This window comes from Astyanax mexicanus, chromosome 22 (assembly GCF_023375975.1).
Source record: "Astyanax mexicanus isolate ESR-SI-001 chromosome 22, AstMex3_surface, whole genome shotgun sequence".
Lineage (NCBI taxonomy): Eukaryota > Metazoa > Chordata > Actinopteri > Characiformes > Acestrorhamphidae > Astyanax > Astyanax mexicanus.
Window position 1 is genome coordinate 25,722,085 of NC_064429.1, and position 22,807 is coordinate 25,744,891.

General features: G+C 40.0%; 1 protein-coding gene across 6 annotated transcripts in view; it reads left to right on the top strand.

Moving 5' to 3' along the window:
* Positions 1–22,807, top strand: part of mctp1a (multiple C2 domains, transmembrane 1a) — a 254,147-nt gene that overhangs the window by 197,317 nt on the left and 34,023 nt on the right. For all 6 annotated transcript variants that reach the window (XM_049470826.1, XM_007243904.4, XM_022667577.2 and 3 more), the window contains one exon: positions 14,025–14,081. In XM_049470826.1, the coding sequence (XP_049326783.1) occupies positions 14,025–14,081 (57 nt within the window). The remainder of the gene's footprint in view (positions 1–14,024; positions 14,082–22,807) is intronic.

Below are 22,807 nucleotides of genomic sequence, written 5' to 3' on the forward strand. Positions count from 1 at the left end.
TAAACTTTTAATGGAAGTCGATGTAAAAAGAGTTGATTTCAGGTCATTTTGAAGAGTTTCTGTTGGTCCGTTCATCAAGAGATTTTGGCACAGTGTAAGGGACCGTTTTTCTGTTCACATTATGTAGTAAAGTAAAAATGGCCAAAATTAGATACTTGTTTTTTTCCCTTTATTAGACAGTGATGATATGCTTTTATCTTATATATATATATTTGTAAATCTCTAATTAAAGGTCTCTAAATAAAGGTAAGAAAGAGGAGAAAATTTTATAGCAAATAAATAAAAGACTTTGTGTGAGAAATAGAGATCAAATCTTTTGTAGCGCTAGTGGTCTTTCTCTTTTTTCCTGTAGATGGCGACATTGCTTGTGAAAAAACTGAAAAAAGGAGAGCAGTGTGTGAGAGCAGGCTCTGGCTCAGTTCTACACTTACCTACATATTCATATTCATATCTCCAGCATGCAGCGTTTATCTCGGCTCTTTTTCTCCCCCCGTTCTGTTTAATTTGAACTAATAAATCAAACGTGGAATGAGGTAAACAGTGAAGCGTGTGTATTTACACAGCTCAGAACCGCGCTCCTTACGCGTGTACCTCCTGTTATGGCTTTGAGGAGCCTCTGGTGATGAATGCGTCATTACGTATTCCATACATTCGCACAATGCGCTGTTCTTTGTTTCTGTTACCTCTGAACCTGTCCGTGTCAGGAGTCAGGGTTCCAGAGCCGGGGAACGGGTCAGGGGTTACAGCGTGGGGATCTGTGGATGTGAAACATATGAAGGCTCTGAAAGCTGGGGGTAATGCTTTTAACCCCCCCAACCACACCGCACCACCACCAGTGGTACACCCTCAACCCCCCTCCTCCATCTTTCCTACTCTCCATTGTTCTGCATTTTGACGACTGTAACCACAACAGATGAGCCGCTGGTGGGGCTGGCAAGAGCCGGAGAGTTCCGCTCGCCGACACAATAAACAAACACACACACACTTACATACATGCACACAAATACACACACACACACTTATATACACACACACATACACATGGGATCTGCTTTTCATTAGACCGAAAACCCGCTGATGAGCCTCAGCCTGGCCACTCTCTCTCAGTTCATTTAAAAGGGGAAGTTACTTTATTATGAACTCTAGGGAAAGGAATTCAAGTGCTCCTTTCATTCAAATACATGTGTGTGTGTGTGTATATACTGCATATGCAATGCACACTTTAATGTTACAGGGAAATTACAGCAATGCAAAAAGAGCATTTCTGTAAATGCATTGTACCCCCAGGAATGCTGATAAAGTAAATATATATGTGTTCTAGGTCATAAGAACAAGTTACAGTTCAACATTTTACAAGTTTATTCCTGTTACAAACCAGGAATTTAACCCCAGTCTCCCACATGGTAGCTTACTGGCAGGTGGTGGTGTTATCCACTGCACCACACCATGAAAGTGTGAAGAGTGACTTTAGTCTTGACTTTAGTCTTTAGTGACTTTATCTGGTTGAGAACTGCAACTGCAAAAAAAAAAAAAGTGTCTGAATGTCTGAATAATTATGCTGGATTGGTTTTCCTATATAATGAGACATTTTTATGTTTAATTTTATTGAATGCATATTTATTTGCTCACAATGTGGGGTAAATTCGACCCAAATAAAGCACTTTAGCACAACTACTTCCAGTATATTATGCAGTGGAGGCACTGTAAAAATCAAATAATATGCTGTTAATTACTGTAATTTTTACAGGGCATTTTTTTACTGCATGCTCTCTATATATACGATCAAGGGAAAAAAATAGACCACTTCAGTTTCTGAATCAGTTTCTCAGATTTTGCTATTTATAGGTATATGTTTGAGTAAAATGAATATTGTTGTTTTATTCTAGAAACTACGGACAACATTTCTCCCAAATTCCAAATAAAAATATTGTCATTTAAAGCATTTATTTGCAGAAAATGAGAAAAGGCTGAAATAACAAAAACAGATGCAGAGCTTTCAGATCTCAAATAATGCAAAGAAAACAAGTTCATAATTATTAATTTTTTAAGAATTCAGAAATCAATATTTGGTGGAATAACCCTTGTTTTTAATCACAGTTTTCATGCATTTTGGTTTGTTTCCCTCCACCAGTCTTACACATTGCTTTTGGATAACTTTATACCACTCCTGGTGCAAAAATTCAAGCAGTTCAGTTTGGTTTGATGGCTTCTGATCGTCCATCTTCCTCTTGATTATATTCCAGAGGTTTCTTTCTATTTGGAAAAATCACAAACTCTTATTTTTTTCCAGAGCTGTTTTAAATACTATTACTGTTAAATGTGAATTGTGATCTGCATGCTTAAGGGCCTATTAATCAGCTCCAGTTCCCAATTATTATTGTAATTGTACAAACAGAATCTGCTGTGTATTGTTAGACCTCTATGTTAATAGTATATTTTTTACACGCATCGCCAAAGAAATAGTTGCAAAACCCCCAGGAGGATATGATAAAAGATATACAGTGATATGGACAAATCCTGGTCATATTTATTATGCGATACACATACAGAAGTTTAAGTGTGTAATGCATGTCGAACAAGTTGTAGAGGTTCCTAATGGTCTACATGGTGCGATAATCCATTTGATGCAGGTTGAATATTCTCTTTTAGTCCAGACGCATCACTTTTCTCACGTTTTCAAGTTAAGAATAAGCCAACGCAGAAGACCAGGGTGAGACTGGTCACTAAAGATGACTTGCTCCATGACTCAAGTCTTACACAACTACCCACCAAGTTTCATTACCATCTGTTGATTCCTTCTGGCTTCCAGCTATTTATTTTTCATTTATTTTATTTTTTTTTGACGATGATTGTATGTAGCAAGGATTCAGCAAGGACTGCAGTCGGAGGAAACGGATCCTTTGCAGGTTATATTTTCTGCCAGTTCTCAGTTAAGTGATGAGCTTTCCAAAATATCCCCCTAGTAGAAGTTTATCATTCATATTTTCATCACTTGAGTGGAGGTGCCAGGCTGGCGGTGCCTGGCAGGATATAATTTCAGATAGCGTTATGTCTAACCCTCCGCTAAACCCGCTGACACATAAATGCAGGCTGCTGCCGTGTAGCAGTTCAACCTGCCTCTCTCACAGAGTTAGACAGGAGCCAGAGGAAACAGAGCCGCTCAGCCTGAATCTCTACTCCCTAACAGACAGTGTCCAGATAATGTAGGAGCATCTGGAACAGTTGTTGTGTTGTGTTACTGTTACTTTATACTTTTTTTTGTTTCTTTTCGACACTCTTACGCAGTTTAAAAAAGGTGCCATAGCTATGAATGAGTCCATGAATGAGGCCTTAGAAGAACCAATGTTGGTTAGTTTCATAAAGTAAAGTGAAGAACTTGGTGAAATTTGGAAATAGTAGAGATCTCCGGTTCGAATCCTGTTCATGTAGCTTGCCATCAGCTGCCGGAGCCCTGAGAGAGCACGATTGACCTTGCTCTCACTGGGTGTGTAGATGGCACTCTTTCCCCTCATCTTTCCTAAGGGTGAGGTCGATCAGCACAAGGCATTTGTGAGCCGAGGTATCAGATCTGAGTCGTTGCGCTGTCCTCCGAGTGCGCTGTGATGCTACTCAGCAATGCTGCATCAGCAGTAGTTCAAAAAGAGGTCTGAAGAGTCTGAAGAGATACTTCACATGTATCAGAGGAGGCATGTGCTAGTCTTCACCCTTCTAGTGTTGAGGGCATCACTAGTAATAGGGAGAGTCCCAATGAGTGGGTTAGAGTAAATTGGGGAATAAAAAAATTAATTAAAAAATTGAAATAAAAATTATAAAAGGAAATTGGAAATGGTGAAGAACCTCTACCTGTAGTGATTCTACTTTTAGTCATTCGAAAATGTTTATGCATCTCTACTCAAAAATATATTAGATAGGTTTCCTACCCTTAGAACCCACCATAAAATGTTTCAAAGTCAATAGTAATATTTTACTGCCTGTGTAAAATCTAATCTAAACAAACAACACATATCAATTACTGAAGCCAATAGAATTTACTAATTAGTTCAATTTCTCAAAAAAAAAAGCTTTTGTTGCAAAACACCTTATTTTTACTGTTTATCAATTTGAGTAAACTCTATATAAAAATAAATGCAATTAGATGGTTCTATCTGTACTGTGATGTTACTGTACTATGCCAGACTACTCAGTGAGCTTAACCTAAATATAAGGTTATATATATATATATATATATATATATATATATATATATATATATATATATATATATATGTATATGTTCAATTAAATTGTATTTTCTGAAATATATAATTATATATCTGCGCTTTCCAATGAGAAACATGCATCTCCAAAACAGCAAATGTACAGGAGAGAGATAAAACCTTCTTAACTTACAGTGGAAGTCAATGTATTTTATGTATGTAATTTCTGATTATTTTTATTGGTCATTTTGACAGTGTGTAAGAGTAAGAGTTTGTGTGTTTAAATTATGTAGAAAACTAAAAAGAAATGGAGATACTTATTTTTCATTGAACATTGACAATATATAAAATATTGGTACACAATTTATCAAGTGTCAGTCCGTTAGAAAAATAAACCACATTTTAATAGACAACATTGGCTTCCTTTCTAAAATTACATGGATATATAATTTCAGTGCATCATTCTACAATAAAGTAAAGGCCAAGTTTTTCAAATTTAATAATTTCAGATTTGCAAATACTTTCTGCAATAGAATTGATCAGTTCTTTTTTTTTTTTTTTACAATATTTTTCTGCTTAACAATATATATAGTGTGTGGCGTAGACAGACTATGAAGGTCAAAGCTTGGGTGTCAGACAGTGTACTGTCTAGACATATCATTTTATGTTGTATTTTTTTCTACTTTCTAGTTCTTAGCCTTGGATAACAGTGTTCATATCTCTCTATACGTATACTATATAAAAAAGATTTCACCCTTGAATTAGCCTGCACTGTTATTCTTAATATAGGCAGTACTGTCAATGCATGATGCATCAATCTTGCATTATTTTCTGTGCAGGGTTTTATGAATACCCGCCTCGTTAGTGTGGGTGTCTATTACCAGTATAATGCGTCCTTGTTGTGTCTGCATTCTGCAGTAACTATTGTAATGTACTGTACATATAGCCTATTAAAAGATGTGGCCATGAAGGTTCAAGCAAAGAGACACACCATATGTCTATATGTGATAAAGCACATTGTCTCTCATGTACGATGTTCTTTGTTTAGGTCAAACTGTGTTTTCCAGTGTTGTAAATAGGGTGGGAAGTGGTGTGCCGTCTTGGAATGAGCCTCTGGTTAAGTGGTTTCCTCTATAGACAGTTTACGAAACCTCAGTCACGGCCCTGATACAATGAGGAGAATGGAGAGACTGAGAACGAAAAGAAAAAGGCAGCTATTGCTAATTGCTTTGAACAACATGTAAAATTAAACCATTGTCCTTGGCCAGAGGTCAACACTTGAAACGTTGCATTACGTTTCCAAAAGCCTGGGATTGGGCTAGCGCTGAAAGAAAGAGAGAACATTTTCCTTGAACTCTCTTTTAGAGGACACAAAGAGGCATGCTAACGCTAACCTAAACCCAGGCGAAGACCCCGAGGTCTACGCCTCAGAATAAGTTTCCATTTTTTTTATTATATGCCGCAACCACAGGCTAGTATGTTCAGGAAAAACAAACACCCACTTTCAGCTGTCATTTCCTTGAAAAGGGTTGTTACCTCCAGGGTTGACATGCTAGCTCAACTCTTAACCTGTAGTCAGCTGACCCCTGACTCTCGTATTCTTTCCCTGTGCTCCGCCTGCCACCCCTCCACCAATTACCTGACCCCTCTGTCAGAGTCTGTTATTGTTAAAGGTTCTTTTTACCATCTGGGAAGGCTGTGCTCTAAACACTAGACCATACCGTTAAACTGGTGTCTCCAAATGTGAGATGTTTAGTTGGGGTTGAGGACTGTATAAGTAGGTTCCTTTGGTTTTCTAAAGAGGTTTGGCAAACCACAGTGAATGGATATCTTGTGCCTGAATCAGAAGGTTCCTGAGGGTTCAGGAAGGGTGCCACCACATTTAGATGCGAGTCAGACAGATCACGACTTTTGAACCAGGCCTGTCGATCATCAGACACCATCTGGGAGAAAAAATATGGGAAAAAAGCCACTGCAGCCCTTATGAAATATGCTAATTTTGCTTTGCTTCATACACTGGCTGCAAAGAAGACCCCTACTGGTGAGGGTTGGAAATGTCCTCACCAGCTTCCAGGTAAGGGAGCCCCAACCCAGCAACCCAAGCCAGGCTGACAGAACCTGTCAGTGGCCAGCTCCCTCCCTGCTGAGAGACAGCACTCATGGTGCCTCCACTGACACCCCCTCCAGCCCCCACCAGCCTCCAGCTCCATTTGTTTGGAGACTGGAACGGTTTGCCGGGCTCGAGGACGGCCGCTTGGGCTCACTCAAGCGTTGGACAGCTCAGCTGGAATGGAGGGGAGTGAAGCCCGTGGCTGGCCCTGGAAGACCCAGACTGCCGGATCCACTGGCCCGGAAAACAGTTTACCAGATGTTTTGAAGGTGTTAATTATAGCACATACTGTCAGAGCTGGGGAAACATAGTGACGTCTCTTTCACCAGCCCGTACGCAATTAAGCATCTTAAGGTCCTCCTTGGCAACCTTGTCAGTGGCTGGGGGGAGAGGTTGATGTATTCCTAGCGCTCCCCCCCCCCCCTCCCTCCCTCTCTTCTGAATCTTTTTCTGGCAGTTTTTAATGCTGCCTGATATGAAGCAGTGTATGGCAACGTACAGAAGCCGCAGTCGTGTGTCTTGCATAAAGCACGCTCATATGCATACTTCTATATGCACTGGCAAAGATATTCAAAGAAGTTTCGTCCGTACAACTTCCGAGTTTCTTCCCAGTCACTTCCCAGTCACTTAGATGAAAAATCTTTATTCATTATTATTCCATTTTTTTATTTTTTTATTTTACTTTCTCCAGATTTCAATATAACATTGTTCCCAAACATTACACAACCCATCGTAGGGCGATCATCATCATCATCATGCAGATGGCGGGCTCTGTGCATTGTTTCAGCCACTCTGATGAAGGCAGTCAGCTTGAAGACCTGAAGCTTCTCTGTCTCCTTTGAGGCTTGATCTCACCAGAGTTTCTCGGGGAGAAACCTGTCATCGATCCGTCACTCGGCCCAACTTCCAGCCTGACATCATCGCAGTATGAGCTGCCATCATCTCACATGGCCAGTAAAAGAGCTAGCGTGAAGAAAGACATGCAGCACTTCAACATCATATATATTTCATCGGCTGAAAAAGAGTGGAAGGCGTCTGCAAAGGTGGTCTGCGTTTGATATACTTTTACCTCAGCCCTTACAGTAGGTAGAAGCTGCAATAGTTTTGCACATCGTTACGGATAAACAGATACTCGAGCAAAGTTTATTTTTTTCCTCACTCGCTCGCTTTTTCGCTTGCTCTCGTTTTGTCTGGTTTGAGCCGTGTTTTGTCTGTTTCCGCTTCTGCGCGTAATTTGAAAAACAAACAGCTTGGATGGAGCTTCATGAATAAAGGATAGGCTGTGTTTTTTCCTCGCCGCCTTCTGGTACAGGTGGGCTGCTCTGGGGGGATCGAGGAGCCTGTCAAGCCCACCTCCAGCGTCAATCACCGCACGGCAAAATAAAGAGAAACTCAACGAGAGCCTGTCTGGCAGTTGCTCTGCTAGAGGTGCTTCGCGCTAAAGCTTCTCTCATTCCTCCCTGCTCCTCTCAGCCTGGCTGAGGCCGACTGGGGACGGCGCACGAAAAAGGGAGAGCGTGACGGCAGGGGCCGGGAGAGGAGGAAGAAGAGGAGGAGAGGAGGCAGAAGAGCCGGAGCGGGTTCTTCGGCCTTTAATCCGTCTCAGTGCCACCACCTCTTCCAGCGAATCTCGCGCCTGGCAGACGCCTCTCGTCTCCTCCGCTCTGCCAGCCCCTGACAGGTGACAAAATAAAAAAAGGTCACGTCACTTTGAACTGGCAGCGTTTGTTGCCCCGCTGATTTCCCCCGTGCCGCCGTGGCTCCGAGCCGCTCACAGGCGAGGGTGGTTTGAAGCAAGGCAGGAAGTGACTTTGGCAGCTCCCCACACTTCATCCCTGTGAACTTTTGTACCAGCTATTTCACTAACGACGAGGCGGCTCGGTGCGTTTTTTTTTTTGTCACAGCTTCTGCCGCTGTTGTCGATGCAGCCGCCTCTCTCTTGTTGGAGGGGTTTTTGTTTACAGAACACTGTGTGTGTTTTTTCGGGGGTATCCTGTGGGTCTCGGCTGCTGCAGATTAGAGCAGAGAGCGTAAGCCGTGGGACTGATAGATACGCCGATGCTTCTGGCTTTTGGGAGCACATGACCCTGGCACATTCCCAAAATGGAGCATCAAACCCGGCAGCATTCTCAGCAATCTGTGTGCCCTGTATAGCTCAGCCCCAAAGAGACGTGGCGGCGGTGGTGGTGGGGTCTGCTCTGTACAAAAGCTTTGGAAATGCCACAGCGTATGACCCCCATTCAGCAGCTCTGCATAAGAAGCATTTGGAAATGTACTGTTTCCAAAAGGTTGGAAATTGGGTACCGAGAGTAAATCATCAAGTAGTAAAGCAGATGTGGTTGGCAAATAACAGGTTTATCCTTGTTCGATGTCGTGAGATTGATGATAGATTGAGAGAGTGCCTGCCTGTACTTCTCTCCATGCCCCTCTTTTGCTGGTAGCACTACTCTTTGACTCCAGCCTCTGCAGGGGTCAGCCTACAGTCAGCCAGCGCTGGCACAGACACAAGCCCTCCCTCTGACCAGCAGTGCTCTGACAGCCTGTGAAGAGGCTGTTTGGGCTGGAGGTGCTCCGACGAGAGCCCTTATCAGCCTTCCAGGCCTGGGCTCTCCCGGGCCCCCGAGTCCACACGCAGCATACAAAGCAGGGCCAGGCCCCGAGCAGCTGGAGACGCTAGAGATGTCTCCCATTTCAAAGAGGAGCAAGAGAAGGGAAGGGATGGAGGGGGGCAAAAATGAAAGTACATATCTTCATGTCGGATGGGTTGTCTGGCTTGGCCGTCTATTCCCAGCGCACCTGTCACGGCGAAGGTTAGAATTAAAAGCACAGATAGCGCCGTTCTCCCTTTACTGATAGCAGAGGGGAGAAAAAGTGCATTAACTCGCCTGGATGGATGTCACAGAGAGCAAGGCTGGAGATGGTGCCAGTGTTAGAAAGGCCAAAGTACCTTCCGAGCTTTCCTGCTCGGTTTCTCTTCAGGCTCCGGTCTGTCAGAGAAAGAAACACTCTGGCCGATTGCTGACCCAGACTTGCCGATATCTGAATGCTGACCAAAAGATGTTTTTTCCCCTGCAAAAGTGCTCTTTCTGTTCCCGGTTGATTGCTTAACGCTCGATATGCAACTCTGGATCTGATTGAATCTGTCTTCCTTCCCCACTGTGGAAGACTAGCCTCTGATTAACCCCGCCATCGAAACCGCATTACTCTGCTGGTAGATTGACGCGTCCTTACCACAAAACATCATCATCAGTTCACTCCCAGCAATCCTCGCGACTGTCCTGAACCCTCCTTTTGTTTCCGCCGCTAGCAGCATTTACATAAGAGGCTTATGGCAGCCATACACTCTGCCTTTTAAACAAGACAAAGGAACAAAAGCTATTGTTTGCCTTAGTAACAATTTTTTGGATGTCGCAGAAAACTTATTTATGGAATGCGCCGAGCCAAAAAATCATCAAAAAGGAAGCCCGAACGCTCCCCCTGATAGCTTTTGGGGCTTTTTCAAACGCAGTAGTTGCCTTATGTAAATAGCGTGCACATGACCTTGAAGCTTTTGATGTGTGATTGACAAGAGGAGCCACAAGAGGAGAAATAACGATCTATGCGTGTTCCCTCCTCCGGCAACGAAAACAGACATGTGATATGGACTCCTTTCGGGCTCCCAGGAGCCGCGCAGGCTTGATGGAGTGTTTTCAATTGACCGAGATAAACTCTTTATATGTCTGCCAACACATTGTCTGACTTTTGTGGCTGTACCTCAGTGTTGGCTTCTCCAGGTTGGTAAATGAGATGATGAGATGTGAATAATTAATGCACCCAAATTACCAACGCAAGACAATAAGAGATTTTTTTTTCCTGTTTCTGTGACAAAAATTCGCGCCTGCTGTGGTATTTTAGATTAAAAGACTGTTTCTTTCTGTGACCTTGCAGTGTATCATGCGTGGGCTCGCTCACTGTAATGCACATTAGTGGGTCAGACTTTTTTTTTACGATCAAATGACAGAAGTATATGGACAAAACTATTGGGACACCTACTAGTTATTAGGTGATGCAAGGAATACCTGTCTCTATAGTTTTCAGGAAAAGCATTCCACGATACTTTGGAGCATTGCTGTCAGCATTTTATTACTTTCAGCATGTATCCCTGACTCGTCAACCTCAGCTCATTCCCAAAAGTATTGGATAGAGCACTATCATTCCTTTATTACACACCTGGCATTACACATGGTGCCATGCCATTTTCAATGATAATAATAATAATAATATATTCATATATGAATGTTTAATATGTAAAATAAGTGTTAAATATCTATAACTGAATAACTACAGTGTATTAAAAGTATATGACACCACCACAAACATATCATTTAACAAATTTCAATATTTTACTTTTTTGATAAACAGAGCCTGTCAGAAGTTTTTGTATTTTGTTTTTGTATTATTTCTACATGATAAAGACATTAAAACTATAAAGGAACAGATGTTGTGTTGTGTAGAATTTTGCATTGAATAAAAAGGTAATCAAACCTGAATATGTTTTATTAATTGATTGCAGAGGCCAAATACTTTTTGTTGTTTGCTACATATTTACATATGTGTTCCTTTGACCCTTTGATATCAATCTACAATGTAGAAAGTAATACATTGAAAACTATTGAATAAGTAGGTGTTTCTGGTATTTGGGACTGGTAATGTTTATACAGCTCTGGAAAAAAATAAGAGACCGCTTAAAAAGTATGAGTTTCTTTGATTTTATCAAATTGAAAACCTCTGGAACATAATCAAGAGGGAGATGGATGATCACAACCTTCAAACCAAGCTGAACTGCTTGAATTTGTTATCCAAAAAGCAGTGTGTAAGACTGGTGGAGGAGAACATGCCAAGATGCATGAAAACTGTGATTAAAAACTAGGGTTATTCCACCAAATATTGATTTTTGAACTCTTAAAACTTTATGAATATGAACTTGAACTTTTTTGCATTATTTGAGGTCTAAAAACTCATTTTCTGAATTTGGAAGAAATATTGTCCGTAGTTTATAGAATAAAAAAACAATGTTTCAGACACTGAAGTGATCTCTTCATTTTTTCCAGAGTATTTTTTTCCAGTATTCTTGTTTATTTCACATATTTAAACGTTTTTAATACTAATACTGAACAATACTAAACAGTGGAGAAAATAATAAAAATAATGAAAAAAATAACATTTAATATATTTAATTACTACTAAAGTTCTACATCTGACAGCTTCATACAACCAAACATATCTCAATCGACATTTTGATTAACCAAATAGTGGAGTAGTGTGTATAACACCTATGAATAAAACATTTCCAAAGCTATTCAGACCCAGTCTCTTACAATGGATTACACACAGTGGGAAGAGTGTTTGTATACTGCAATCTTCAGGCTGTTCAGCGTGCTGCGCTAAGCATGAGAGCACAACAATTACTTCCATAGACAGGAACACTTTTGTTCGCCTACAACACAGTTCTTTTTTTTTTTTTGCATGGCAACCAAACACAACACTTGGGCACACATTCTTTTCAGACACTGAAGATGACTTATTCTGTCCATCTCCAACTCCCTCTGTTCTCCGAGCTTTGTGTGTCTGTCTGCGTTGTGTTCTTTAAAGAGAAGCGCAGGGCCAGACGTTTGCTGTGGGGTCATGGGCACATGTAAGACGGAAATCCTAAGGGGGTTGGAGGACACTATTGTTGTCTGGTCTTGGTCCAGTGAAGCATGTAGTTAGCGTTCTGTGTCCAAACTCCCTTTGCCAAGGCTAGGGATTTAACCATATGGAGAAGATGACACAATTGACACATCGGGAATTTGGGATCATTTTGGCTTTTCTTTTATAAGATAGACCAATCAAATATGCGTAACATTATGGACTCCTCCTTCACTGTAATAAATATTTAAGCAATTAGTTATGATAACTTACTTTATTCTCATTTATCAACTCAATTCAGATTGGGTTTTTTGATTTCAGCTAAAGCTTATGAGTTGCAAGGGTTTTAACTCAGGTTATTAATAAAGTAGCAATTTGGATTGAGTTAAATGAACTTGAAAATGCGAGTTATAGCTCACATTATTCTTACTTGCTTGTGCTACCATTAATGTACAAAGTGGGTGTTTCCCCGTCTCTTAATTACTCACCATTAGTGTGTAGTTGTTCCCCAAGGCTGCCATCTCTTGTGTATTCTGTTATGTTTCATGCAAGAATTGACCAGTCAATAGAGTTTAGATTCTCTGCCCGAGCCCAACCCCATGCTCAAAAATATAGTCTGTGATGTAGGCGTCTGTTTTTAATGCTATTTTTATTTTAAATAATGCTATGGTGTGATAATCACAATATAGCAAAGTAACAAATCAAACTGTGTAAAAAAAAAAAAAATGTTGCACGAGTTAGAATGTTGTAATCACGCAGCTCTCGGGCTCATTCACACGTGAGTTCCTCCACTTGTCCGCATTGCACACTTGACTTGCAGCGCTGTTTGTAGCTGTTCATAAAAAAAAAAAAGCTTTTCTGAAATAATAGGTCTATGCTTCTTCAGTGTTGCAATGTTAATTAACATCATTCTGAACAGATTCGCTCATTCAAACAGCCCATAAATGTTTTTAAAAAGTTCAGTTTTAACACTCTACTTACTAAAAGAATGTCAAGTTTAAATCAGGCTTGTTCTCATAATGACACTTTTTGGGGCAGGTTAGTAAATGTTAGGTTGGTCTTGGGCAGAATGTGGGTTTTTTGGGCCCGATCTAAGCTCTGTGTTGACCTCTATAAGAGCAAGTTGCCATTTGCTGCATGGATGAATTTCTTTTATATTCAAAAACACATTGCTGTTCTTAAATTTTCACTCACAAAACTGTGCGAAAATCACTCCTAACTCATGTTAAGAAGTTATCTTTATTCTAAACTTGAATTGCTTAGTTGAAACAACATCTATTATGCAGTTAAATCAATTTGCAGAGAGAAGTCCAAAGCCAAATCAGTCTGAAAGTCGTGAGTGAATAGTCAATTCACTTCATTTAATTTAAACTTATAGGCAACTTTTGAACTTAATTCTGACGTTTTTAAGTTATCCACTATCCACTTTGTATATTTTTTAAATCACAGACTGTAGTTCTGTATCTGTTTCTCTGCATACTTTATTATTATTATCCTCGTTTTACACTGTTCTTCAATGATTAGGACCTCACAGGAGTAGTACTATTAGGGTGTGGGGGTCATTCATTTATTCTCAGTACTGCAGTTATGCAATGACACAGCAGTGCTGCTGGAGTTTTTAAAAACCTGTGTCCACTCACTGTGACTCTGAATCTGTTGCTGCACAGTTTGTGTTGGTTTTCTTCTAGTCCTTCATCAGTGTTCACAGGACACTGCCCACTCACAGGACGCTGTTGGTGAACTATTCTCAGTCCAGTAGTGACACAGAAGTGTTTAAAAACTCCAGCAGCACTGCTGTACTGTCTGATTTACTCGTATCAGCGCAACACACATTACTAATTACTAACACACTAACCACCACCACCATGTTAATCAATGGGGTTCCTGATCATTGAAGAACAGGGTAAAATGAGGATAATAAAAAAGTAGACTACAATCTGTAATAATGTATTAACTTTCTAAATTAATGTTAATTTGAAACTGATTCTCAATTCTCAGTTTTCTAATCCTGTCCCTCTTTCTTTTGTTCTCTCCATTTCTCCGTCCATCAGCAAGCAGTGGAGGACTTGCTAGAGGATGAAGATGAAGACTACGACAGGGATGACAAGGTAATTATCACCCATGCTTGTATATAGAGACCTACAGCTGCTTCACAGTTGATGGGAAGTTCAGAGGCTGTCTGATAACGTACCCAGCCTCGCTAACCATAACATTACAGCCAGCCCTCAGAATGTCTTTGACTGTGATTCATTTTCAAAATGCTGTTTGCTCAGAAGATACTTTCACTTCACTTTCATTTCCAGGCACAGCTTTCTCTCAAATCTCCTTAGGAGGTTAACATTCGGTTCATGAAAGCGCTCTCTCGCTCGGCTTTGACATTTCGAGCGCGTCACGTACAGCCGAGGTCCGCAGCTGTGGTCTTGGGCTCAAAGTAAAAAGCCGCAGTCTGCCAGAGCTCGCCTCAAAAGCCCAGCCTCTGGTCCACAGAGCCATTCAGATGTTTTTTTTTTTCTTCAAGCCCAGAATAAAGGTGAATGGCGCACACATAAATAAACTTGGCTTGAGGGTCCCAGTGTTGAGCTTCTGATATTTCTCAGGGCCTTTGAAGTGCAATTAATAGCATTCAAATGTCTGCAGGCCAAAAGCACGGGCAGACGGAGCTGATGCTTATGACTGAGAATTTAAATGGGAGCGCGAGAGCAAGTCGCGTTATTCTTCTACAAAATACCAGTACTGTTGGGTGCTTTTGTCTCTAAATGGGTCGATATACACAGCCTGTAAAGTGAAAGTATACTGCAGGGGCTGTAAAGTGTTTACCTCTTGGATATGTTTAATTTTATTGATTTTACAGTATAGGTGGAGTCTTGGTCAATGCTTCAATGCTTTTGTCTTACAATAATTAATAGAAAGTAACTTGTTTAATGGATCATTTCAGAGCGAATACAAAGTAAAGTTCTGCAAAGTAAAAATGCATGACATAAAATAGGTTTAATTTGTAAACCCCCATCTTAAAGTGACTCCATGGAGATGGAGGGCCCTATCTTACATCCTGCGCAAGACATGACGCAATACTCATTGCTATCTTACACTCCACCAACAGTCTTTCTTTTTTCCTACTTACTTTCCACCTGCGTCATTTAAACAGCAAAGGTAAATTTCTGCATATTGCCATGTTAGCAACGGAAAACACAGGAGCACTACTAACTGATTAGAACATAGACTACAGTCATTAGTCAGATGTTCATTGCTATCTTGGCATCGCAGGTGTGCCACGTGCTCTGCAGCAGTGCACAAACCCAACTTTTACTTTAACTATAAATAGAATACAAAATAAAATAACATTGCTGTTCTCGGAAATTAGCTGCTTACACACCTTCACAGTGTAAATGAGCAGGTCAGTTTCCTAACCTGCTGCGCCATTAAAATACCAATCCACCAAAGTCAGAGCACACCTGGCTTTTAAAGGTAATGGCAAGGGACACAATGATTGATGATTTACGCCAAAAACACACCCACGATTATTTAAAAGAATTAGTACATGCCTTTTGTGTGTTTCAAGCTGCACAAGAAAACTTTTCCTGACGTTATGATAGCAAAGACACACTGATATGCATTAAATCAAGCTGCGCGGTTGATGGCTCACCTATAGATTGCTAAAATTGGGCCTGAAGTCACACTGTCAGAAAATGAGATCAGTTGCTCTGCTCAGTTGTGTTTTCCAACACAAGTTTACAGTTCTAAGAAGGATCTATGGTTAAATTAAGCAAGATACTAGTTCTTTGTTCTATATTTAAATGATTAAACCAGTATGTCAATTAAATCTACATTAAACAATGAATATTATTGTACACCATTGCTTAGGATGTTTCTTTCTTTTTTTTTTTTTTTTTTGATGTGCAGTAATTTGCTTTGTTTGTTCCAGGTGTATTTCACTCATTTTAAAATAGTGCACATTGCGCTATATAGGCTAGTTCTGCACTTTTTAGGGAATCTGCTACATTAAACATTGTTTAATTGTAGTTGAGGACACATATTTAAAAAAAAAAATCAACTTTCTAGTTCTATGTAAGGAATTCATTGCAGTAAATATGACTTAGCAGTAGCATTTCAATGCTGAACTCACAAAGTAAGTTAAGTAAAGTGTGTAATCATGTAGCATGTTGAAATCATTGTTCAAACTTGCAATTATCTTAATTAGTTTAGGTACATTTGTAAATGTGTTTGATTATTAGTTGAGTAGAGTTGTAGAGTCATGCCGTATATTATTGGGTGTCTGGCTTTGCAATCCAAGCAAATTAGCCCTATGCTGGAGCCAGTCTGAGGTGATTGTTTCCACGTTTTCATGTGTTTTATCTGGATGGCTTATATCATGTTTTCTTTACAATTACAATTACCCTAATATGCTGTCCTGGTCAGTGTTCATTTGCTTTGGCAAGTCATTAGAAAAAACATACATTAGTCACGGGGCGCTACTTCAAAAGATCCATGTTGGCCTCAGACCTTCTCGATGTATCTGTAGCTTTCATTTTCAGCTGGGTTCACCTGGACTGAGGCTACCTTGTCTTTGAGCCCAGAAAAATTGCTTATGGTTATTAGCAGCATTACGCTGAGCAGTGTATAAAGACTACAGTGTGTTGGCCTCAGTCTGAGTACAGTTGAGTACATAGAAGTTGAAAAGTAATATATATACACTATGACTATCCTTAGCTCCACTTAGCATATAGGATACTTTGTAGTTCTATAATTACAGGCTGTAGACTTGTATCTGTTTCTCTGCATACATGGGCTATTCTCAGTCTGGCAGTGACACTGTGTAAACTCATGTTTAAAAACTTCAGAAGCACTGCTTTACTGTCTTTATAATGTTATGGTCACACAATATACAGCTCTGGAAAAAATTAAGCGACCACTTCAGTTTCTGAATCAGTTTCTCTGATTTTGCTATTTATATGTTTATGTTTGAGTAAAACGAACATTGTTGTTTTATTCTATAAACTACAGACAACATTTCTCCCAAATTCCAAATAAAAATATTATTAATGTCATTTAGAGCATTTATTTGCAAAAATGAGAACTGTCTGAAATAACAAAAAAGATGCAGAGCTTTCAGACCTCAAATAATGCAAAGAAAATATTCATTCATATTCATAGTCATGTTTTAAGAGTTCAGAAATCAGTATTTGTTGGAATAGCCCTGTTTTTTTATTCACACTATTCATGCATCTTGGCATGTTGTCCTCCACCAGTATTACACACTGCTTTTGGATAACTTTATGCCACTCCTGGTGCAACAATTCAAGCAGTTCAGCTTGGTTTGATGGCTTGTGATCATCCATCTTCCTCTTGATTATATTCCAGAGGTTTTCAATTTAGTAAAATCAAAGAAACTCATTGTTTTTAAGTGGTCTCTTGTTTTATTTACAGAGCAGTACATATAAATGTAGCTATGACTCCTTTGACAATGTCATTCTCTTTTAAACCTAGTTCAGCTGACTTTAAATGATGTTAGGGTTGTGTACGACAAAAAGTGGAGTGCCACATCTCTCTCTCTCTCTCTCTCTTTCTCCTTTTCTCTCTTCCTCTCTCTCTCTCTCTCTTTCTCTTTCTTTCCCCTTTTCTCTCTTCCTCTCTCTTTCTCTCTCTTTCTCCTTTTCTCTCTTCCTCTCTCTTTCTCTCTCTTTCTCTTTTTCTTTCCCTTAGAGTCAATGACCCCATGCTCTCATTACTTCTTCTGTTTGCTCAAATAGTAAAATATTAAGGTCAGGTCAGGAGAGGCCTTTTTTTTTTACTGGATGAAGGTTTCGAAGTTAAAAAAAAGGACGAATAAATGTGCCAAGGCCTCATTTTAATTGAACCTGAAGCATATGTTGCAAGTATGTGCAATATGTCCCAGATGTTTTAGCCTGGCCTAGCGCTTGGCTCTTCCCTGCACTGCACCAGGCAGCTATTAGCTGGATAACCTTTGGCCCTGGGGCTAAATGGGGTATTACATGGCAAAAAAGTGGAGCACCTGCTTCCCATTGGACGCAGGACCCCTCGCGGGCAGGGGCTGAGCCCGGGACACGTGTTTTCACTTAGCAGATTGTTGGACGATCGTGAAAAAAGTGTCTTTCTCGCGAGGCGGCCGAGAGATATTAGTCACTTACTCTCAATGAAAGTCTCAAAGTCGAGGCTAATTGACGGGGACGGCTCTGCTGTTAAACCGGTCGAGGCACCTGGAGGAAGAGAGGGGAGGGAAAACAAATTTAGCAGAACTTGCCGCTCTGCTCTCGGGTCAGTGGAGGGGTCGACAGGTTTATCAGATATCTGGTTTGGACTGAACACCTGCCCTGCTGAAATTAAGGCCGTATATTTAACATGCAGGCTTAGATTTCACACAGGTGCATGACACTGTTAGTTACCAGTCACCTGATGATATATTGATTTGGCCTTTTTTGCCTGGATGTAGTATTTTAGCCCTTGGGTCTAGTTTCATGAGTGTAAAATGCTAGTTTTGGAACTGTTTTTACTTTTTTTTAGATTTGGGTGGAGGAGGACTTTGAGGAAATTGTTATTTAGATCACTTTGCAGAACTCAGAAAATATTGATATTTCATATTTAAAGCACCATTAAGGATCATATTTAATGTAGTAACATCAGATATTAAGGAAACATGCTGAGTTAAAGACGGCTCTTGTCAATAGAGCTACAGCCAGTATTTTCTTATTTGAATTGTGCAGTAGGTCACGGAAACCTGTTTGACTTCGAGCCTGCCCACCACCTGCCCATTCCCTGAGGCCCATTTCCACACTCAGGGTTGCCTGGTATATACAACAACTTGCAAACACGGTGCTGCAGCCATGGAAACAGGAGAGCTGGCTATTTTTCTGCTGAACATGTAATCACTTTCATTAACTATAGCTGTGTAATTTACAACCATTACCACTAGCGTAGCAGAGACTTAATTTTTCTTACTTAAACGGATATATTTATCAGCTACAGAGTAAAACTCATTGAATCGTTGCTTGGTTGCCACTGTGTGTCAATCTGGCTATTCCAAACGTGAATTCCAACTGTTTTTGGTAGAAAAGACACAAACAATTCATGAACAAAATACAGTAAGTGTAGTACATGGGTTCAGTTCTGTTTATTTAGTGTTCAATACATTTTTTTTTTAATTCGGAGTAGCCTAACAAAGAAAAAGGTAATTTCAAAACTAAGAAGTATTTTTATACAGTATAATACAGTATATTAGTACCTATGACTTATAATAATGCATTTAAGATGAATTTGAAATGAATTCCAGTTGCTCTTAATACAGTCTGACCCACTCCAGGTCCAGGTCCTGGTCTTGGGCTTAAGTGAAACCTTAAGCTTGACTGGCACCTGATTTAAAGTCCAGATTTTTGGGAACATCTCCTACACCATACACTACCTTCAGAACTCTGTAACAGGCTCTTGTGGTTTTCCACAATCTCACATCTCACAAGGTGCGCCTCATAGTCTCTCGCTCAGCCTCCACACGATGGACGCAGTAAAAGTGAAAATGAAGTCGTCTCTTCCTGCCAAAGGGCCGTGCTCTGTGCTCTGACATCAAACGAGAGAGCCATGTGTTTGCTGAACACTCCTCCTCCCCACTGTTTGCCAGGCCTGTGCCAGTGTGTGTGAGAGAGAGCACATACTGTGTTGAAGAGCCTGTCTCCAGAGTACTCACTGTCTCCACCAAAGACATCATCACCCGGTACAATAACAGCCCAAACATCTTAACACCTGCTCCGCCAAACTAAAGTAAACACGCAGAAGGAATGGCAGGTAATTACCAAGGTGATAATGAGCTCGTCTCGTACCGCGGTATTATTGCTAAACCTTGCCAAATACTTGTGTGTGGAAGAGGAGCACTGGGGTTCGACATTAGGAGACTAATAGTCAGTAGACCTTGATGGTTGACTCTCTGTTCTGAAGATTCTCCAATAGGTCATCATTTTTACCGTGCTTCCTGTTATAATGCAGAACTTGGTACAAGCAACAAGTGCAGGTCAAAAAGATGCTCTGAGAGAGTGCTCATTTATATGTACAATTGAATAGATTTGTAGAAGTGGTGCTGTGGCAGGTAGTGTATGTGCGCTAAACAGCTCCAAAGGCCAGGGGTTGTGGGTTCAATTCTTACGCTGGCTACGATGATTGGCGTATCTCAGTTTAATATGTGTTTTCCTTTGTCTGTACAGAGTTATCTCCTTTCACATCCTTAAAGCACACATGCTAGGAGAACTTGCAGTGCTAAATTGTCGCCTAGGTGGGAGTGTGTAAGCTTATGTGTCCAAATAATACAAATGATCAGTCAGGCCCTTGTATTAGGCAGGTGGTGCTAATGATATGGCTAATCAGCGTAAAACATTAAAAAGTAATGCATGGCTACGTAAATAAAATAATAAATAAATATTTAATTGAAGGGGAACCTTTATAATGGACAGTTTAATCATCCAAATGATACATCAGTCAGGTCCTTGCATTAGCCAAGGGGTGCTAATGTTTTGGCTGATCAGTGTATAACCCAGTATAAAACAAGTTCCATTTATTTAATACCTTAAATGATCCAAAAATATGCATAATTGCTTAATTATTAATAAATAAATAATTTAATGGGAGCCTTTATATCGGCCAAAATATAGATGTTCAAATGATACATTGGTCAAGTCCTTGTATTAGCGGTGTATAAGTGGTGTTATTGTTATGGCTGATCAGTGTATAACCTTTTATAAAACGAGCCATTTTACTTAATACCAAAAATGATTCAAAAATATGCTTAATACCCAAGTTAATAAATTAAATAAATTAATAGTCCAATGAGAACCTATATATCGGCCAATATAATCATCCAAATGATACATCAGTCAGGCCCTTGTATAACAAGGCTGATCGGTGTATAACCTTTAATAAAGCGAGTCACTTTTACTTAATGCCAAAAATGATCCAAAAATATGTTTAATACCCAAGTTAATAAATACATAATTAAAAAAATAATAACATAATCTAGTGGGAAACTTTATATCGGCCAATACAATCATCCAAATGATACATCAGTCAGGCCTTTGTATTAGCGATGTATAGGGGTGCTAATGTTATGGCTGATCAGTGTATAACCTTTTATAAAACGAGACACTTTTATATGCTTAATACCCAAATTAATAAATCAAACAATTAAAATAAATAGATAATCTAATGAGAACCTATATATCGGCCAATGTAATCGTGTAAATGATACATCAGTCAGGCCCTTGTAATAAGCCGTCCACTGGCTCAGCTCCTTTATGGCATTTCTATACATCCCTCTTTAAGATGTGAAAGTGAGCGCTCTGAGATGACACAGGACTGGCTATGAGTTAGCAGCAGCCTGGCCTGGTGTTGTGTGGATTTGTGTCCAGAGAGTGTAGAGGGGCTAATCAGCTCTAGGGAAGTGTGTCTGTGTGTGTGTGTGTGTGAGAGAGAGAGAGAACACCGGTCTGGATGATAGGCTCCGTGTCCCAGGGGAGAGAGCGGAGAGCCCGTGAAAGAGTGCTGAGATTAGGCCTGCACGCATGGCTGGGCACTGGAGCAATTCTCCTACACACACACACACACACACTCACACACAGATCCACACTCACAGATATACGCACACATACACACACACACACACACACACAGCCTCGGGAGGAGTCGCCCCAGATAAGATACACACAGCAATCATGTTGAGCTCACAGGCTTACCACAGCTTGCACACGCCTCCTTACATGTCCAACAGCTGTTCGGAAGTGTGTGTGTGTGTTTGCTGGTGTGTGTGTTTGCTGGTGTGTGTGTGTATATGTGTGTGGGTGGTTCTGCTCATTCTCTCCTGTTGTTGAATGCATCACTGGTAGCTATGTGTTTTGTGTCTTTCTGTAAAAAAAAAAAAACTCAAAAAAATACTGAGAAAAATGAAGTTATATAAGGTATATTAGGGTGAAACTATTCTGATACAGTAATGAAAAATCTATAAAAAATTAACAGTTGATACATAACTTCTGTAATGCCTTAGTTGTCTGGTATATTAAGTTATGTTTAAGTAATAATTTAAAAAAATGTTCTGGATTCGAACTGATAAAACTCTTCCAGATGATTTTGGATAGAATAGAATATTTCTTAATTCAATAGTATAAGACTCTCTAGAGCAGGCTAGAATGGGGCTTCTAGGGGGGGCTTTATTCCCCTTTAGTCCATAGGTGGAACCAATAGGTTGAACTGTGATTTCTGGAACAATGGGGCTCCATCCTATACTTTTGGGATGAGACTGGAAGTTGGTAAAGTGGTTAGGTGTTCCTTCTTAACACTTTTGTCAATTCATGCAATCAAATTCTTACAGCAATGCTAGATCCCAAATCTACTACAAAGCCTTGCATGGATAGTAGAGAGCATTACTCTCAACAAAAGAAGGATACATTCCCTTTTTGAAGAAGAAGAAAAACAATGAATGAGCAGTTGTTGCAGTACTTTTGTTCATATACTGTAAACAACAATGAAAAAAGGAAATAGTTTAATGACCTTCATTCTCTTGACAAGTTTTAAACTTTTTCAACTGTAAGTAGCATATATTAAACACGTCATCTTGTTGTATTTTTGTGTCATATAAAATCCAGTTGTTTTATATTATAGAGTTGTTTATTATTATACTTGCTCTATTCACCCCAGAGCCTAATGCTGCCACCACCATGCTTAACAGTTGGTGCAGTTGTTTTTTTCTCAGGTTGAATTTGTACACACCTGTATACACACCTGCACCAAAAGACAATTTTGAATCTTGAAAATGTACAATCAGCCTTTTATTCTTACAGCTGTACAG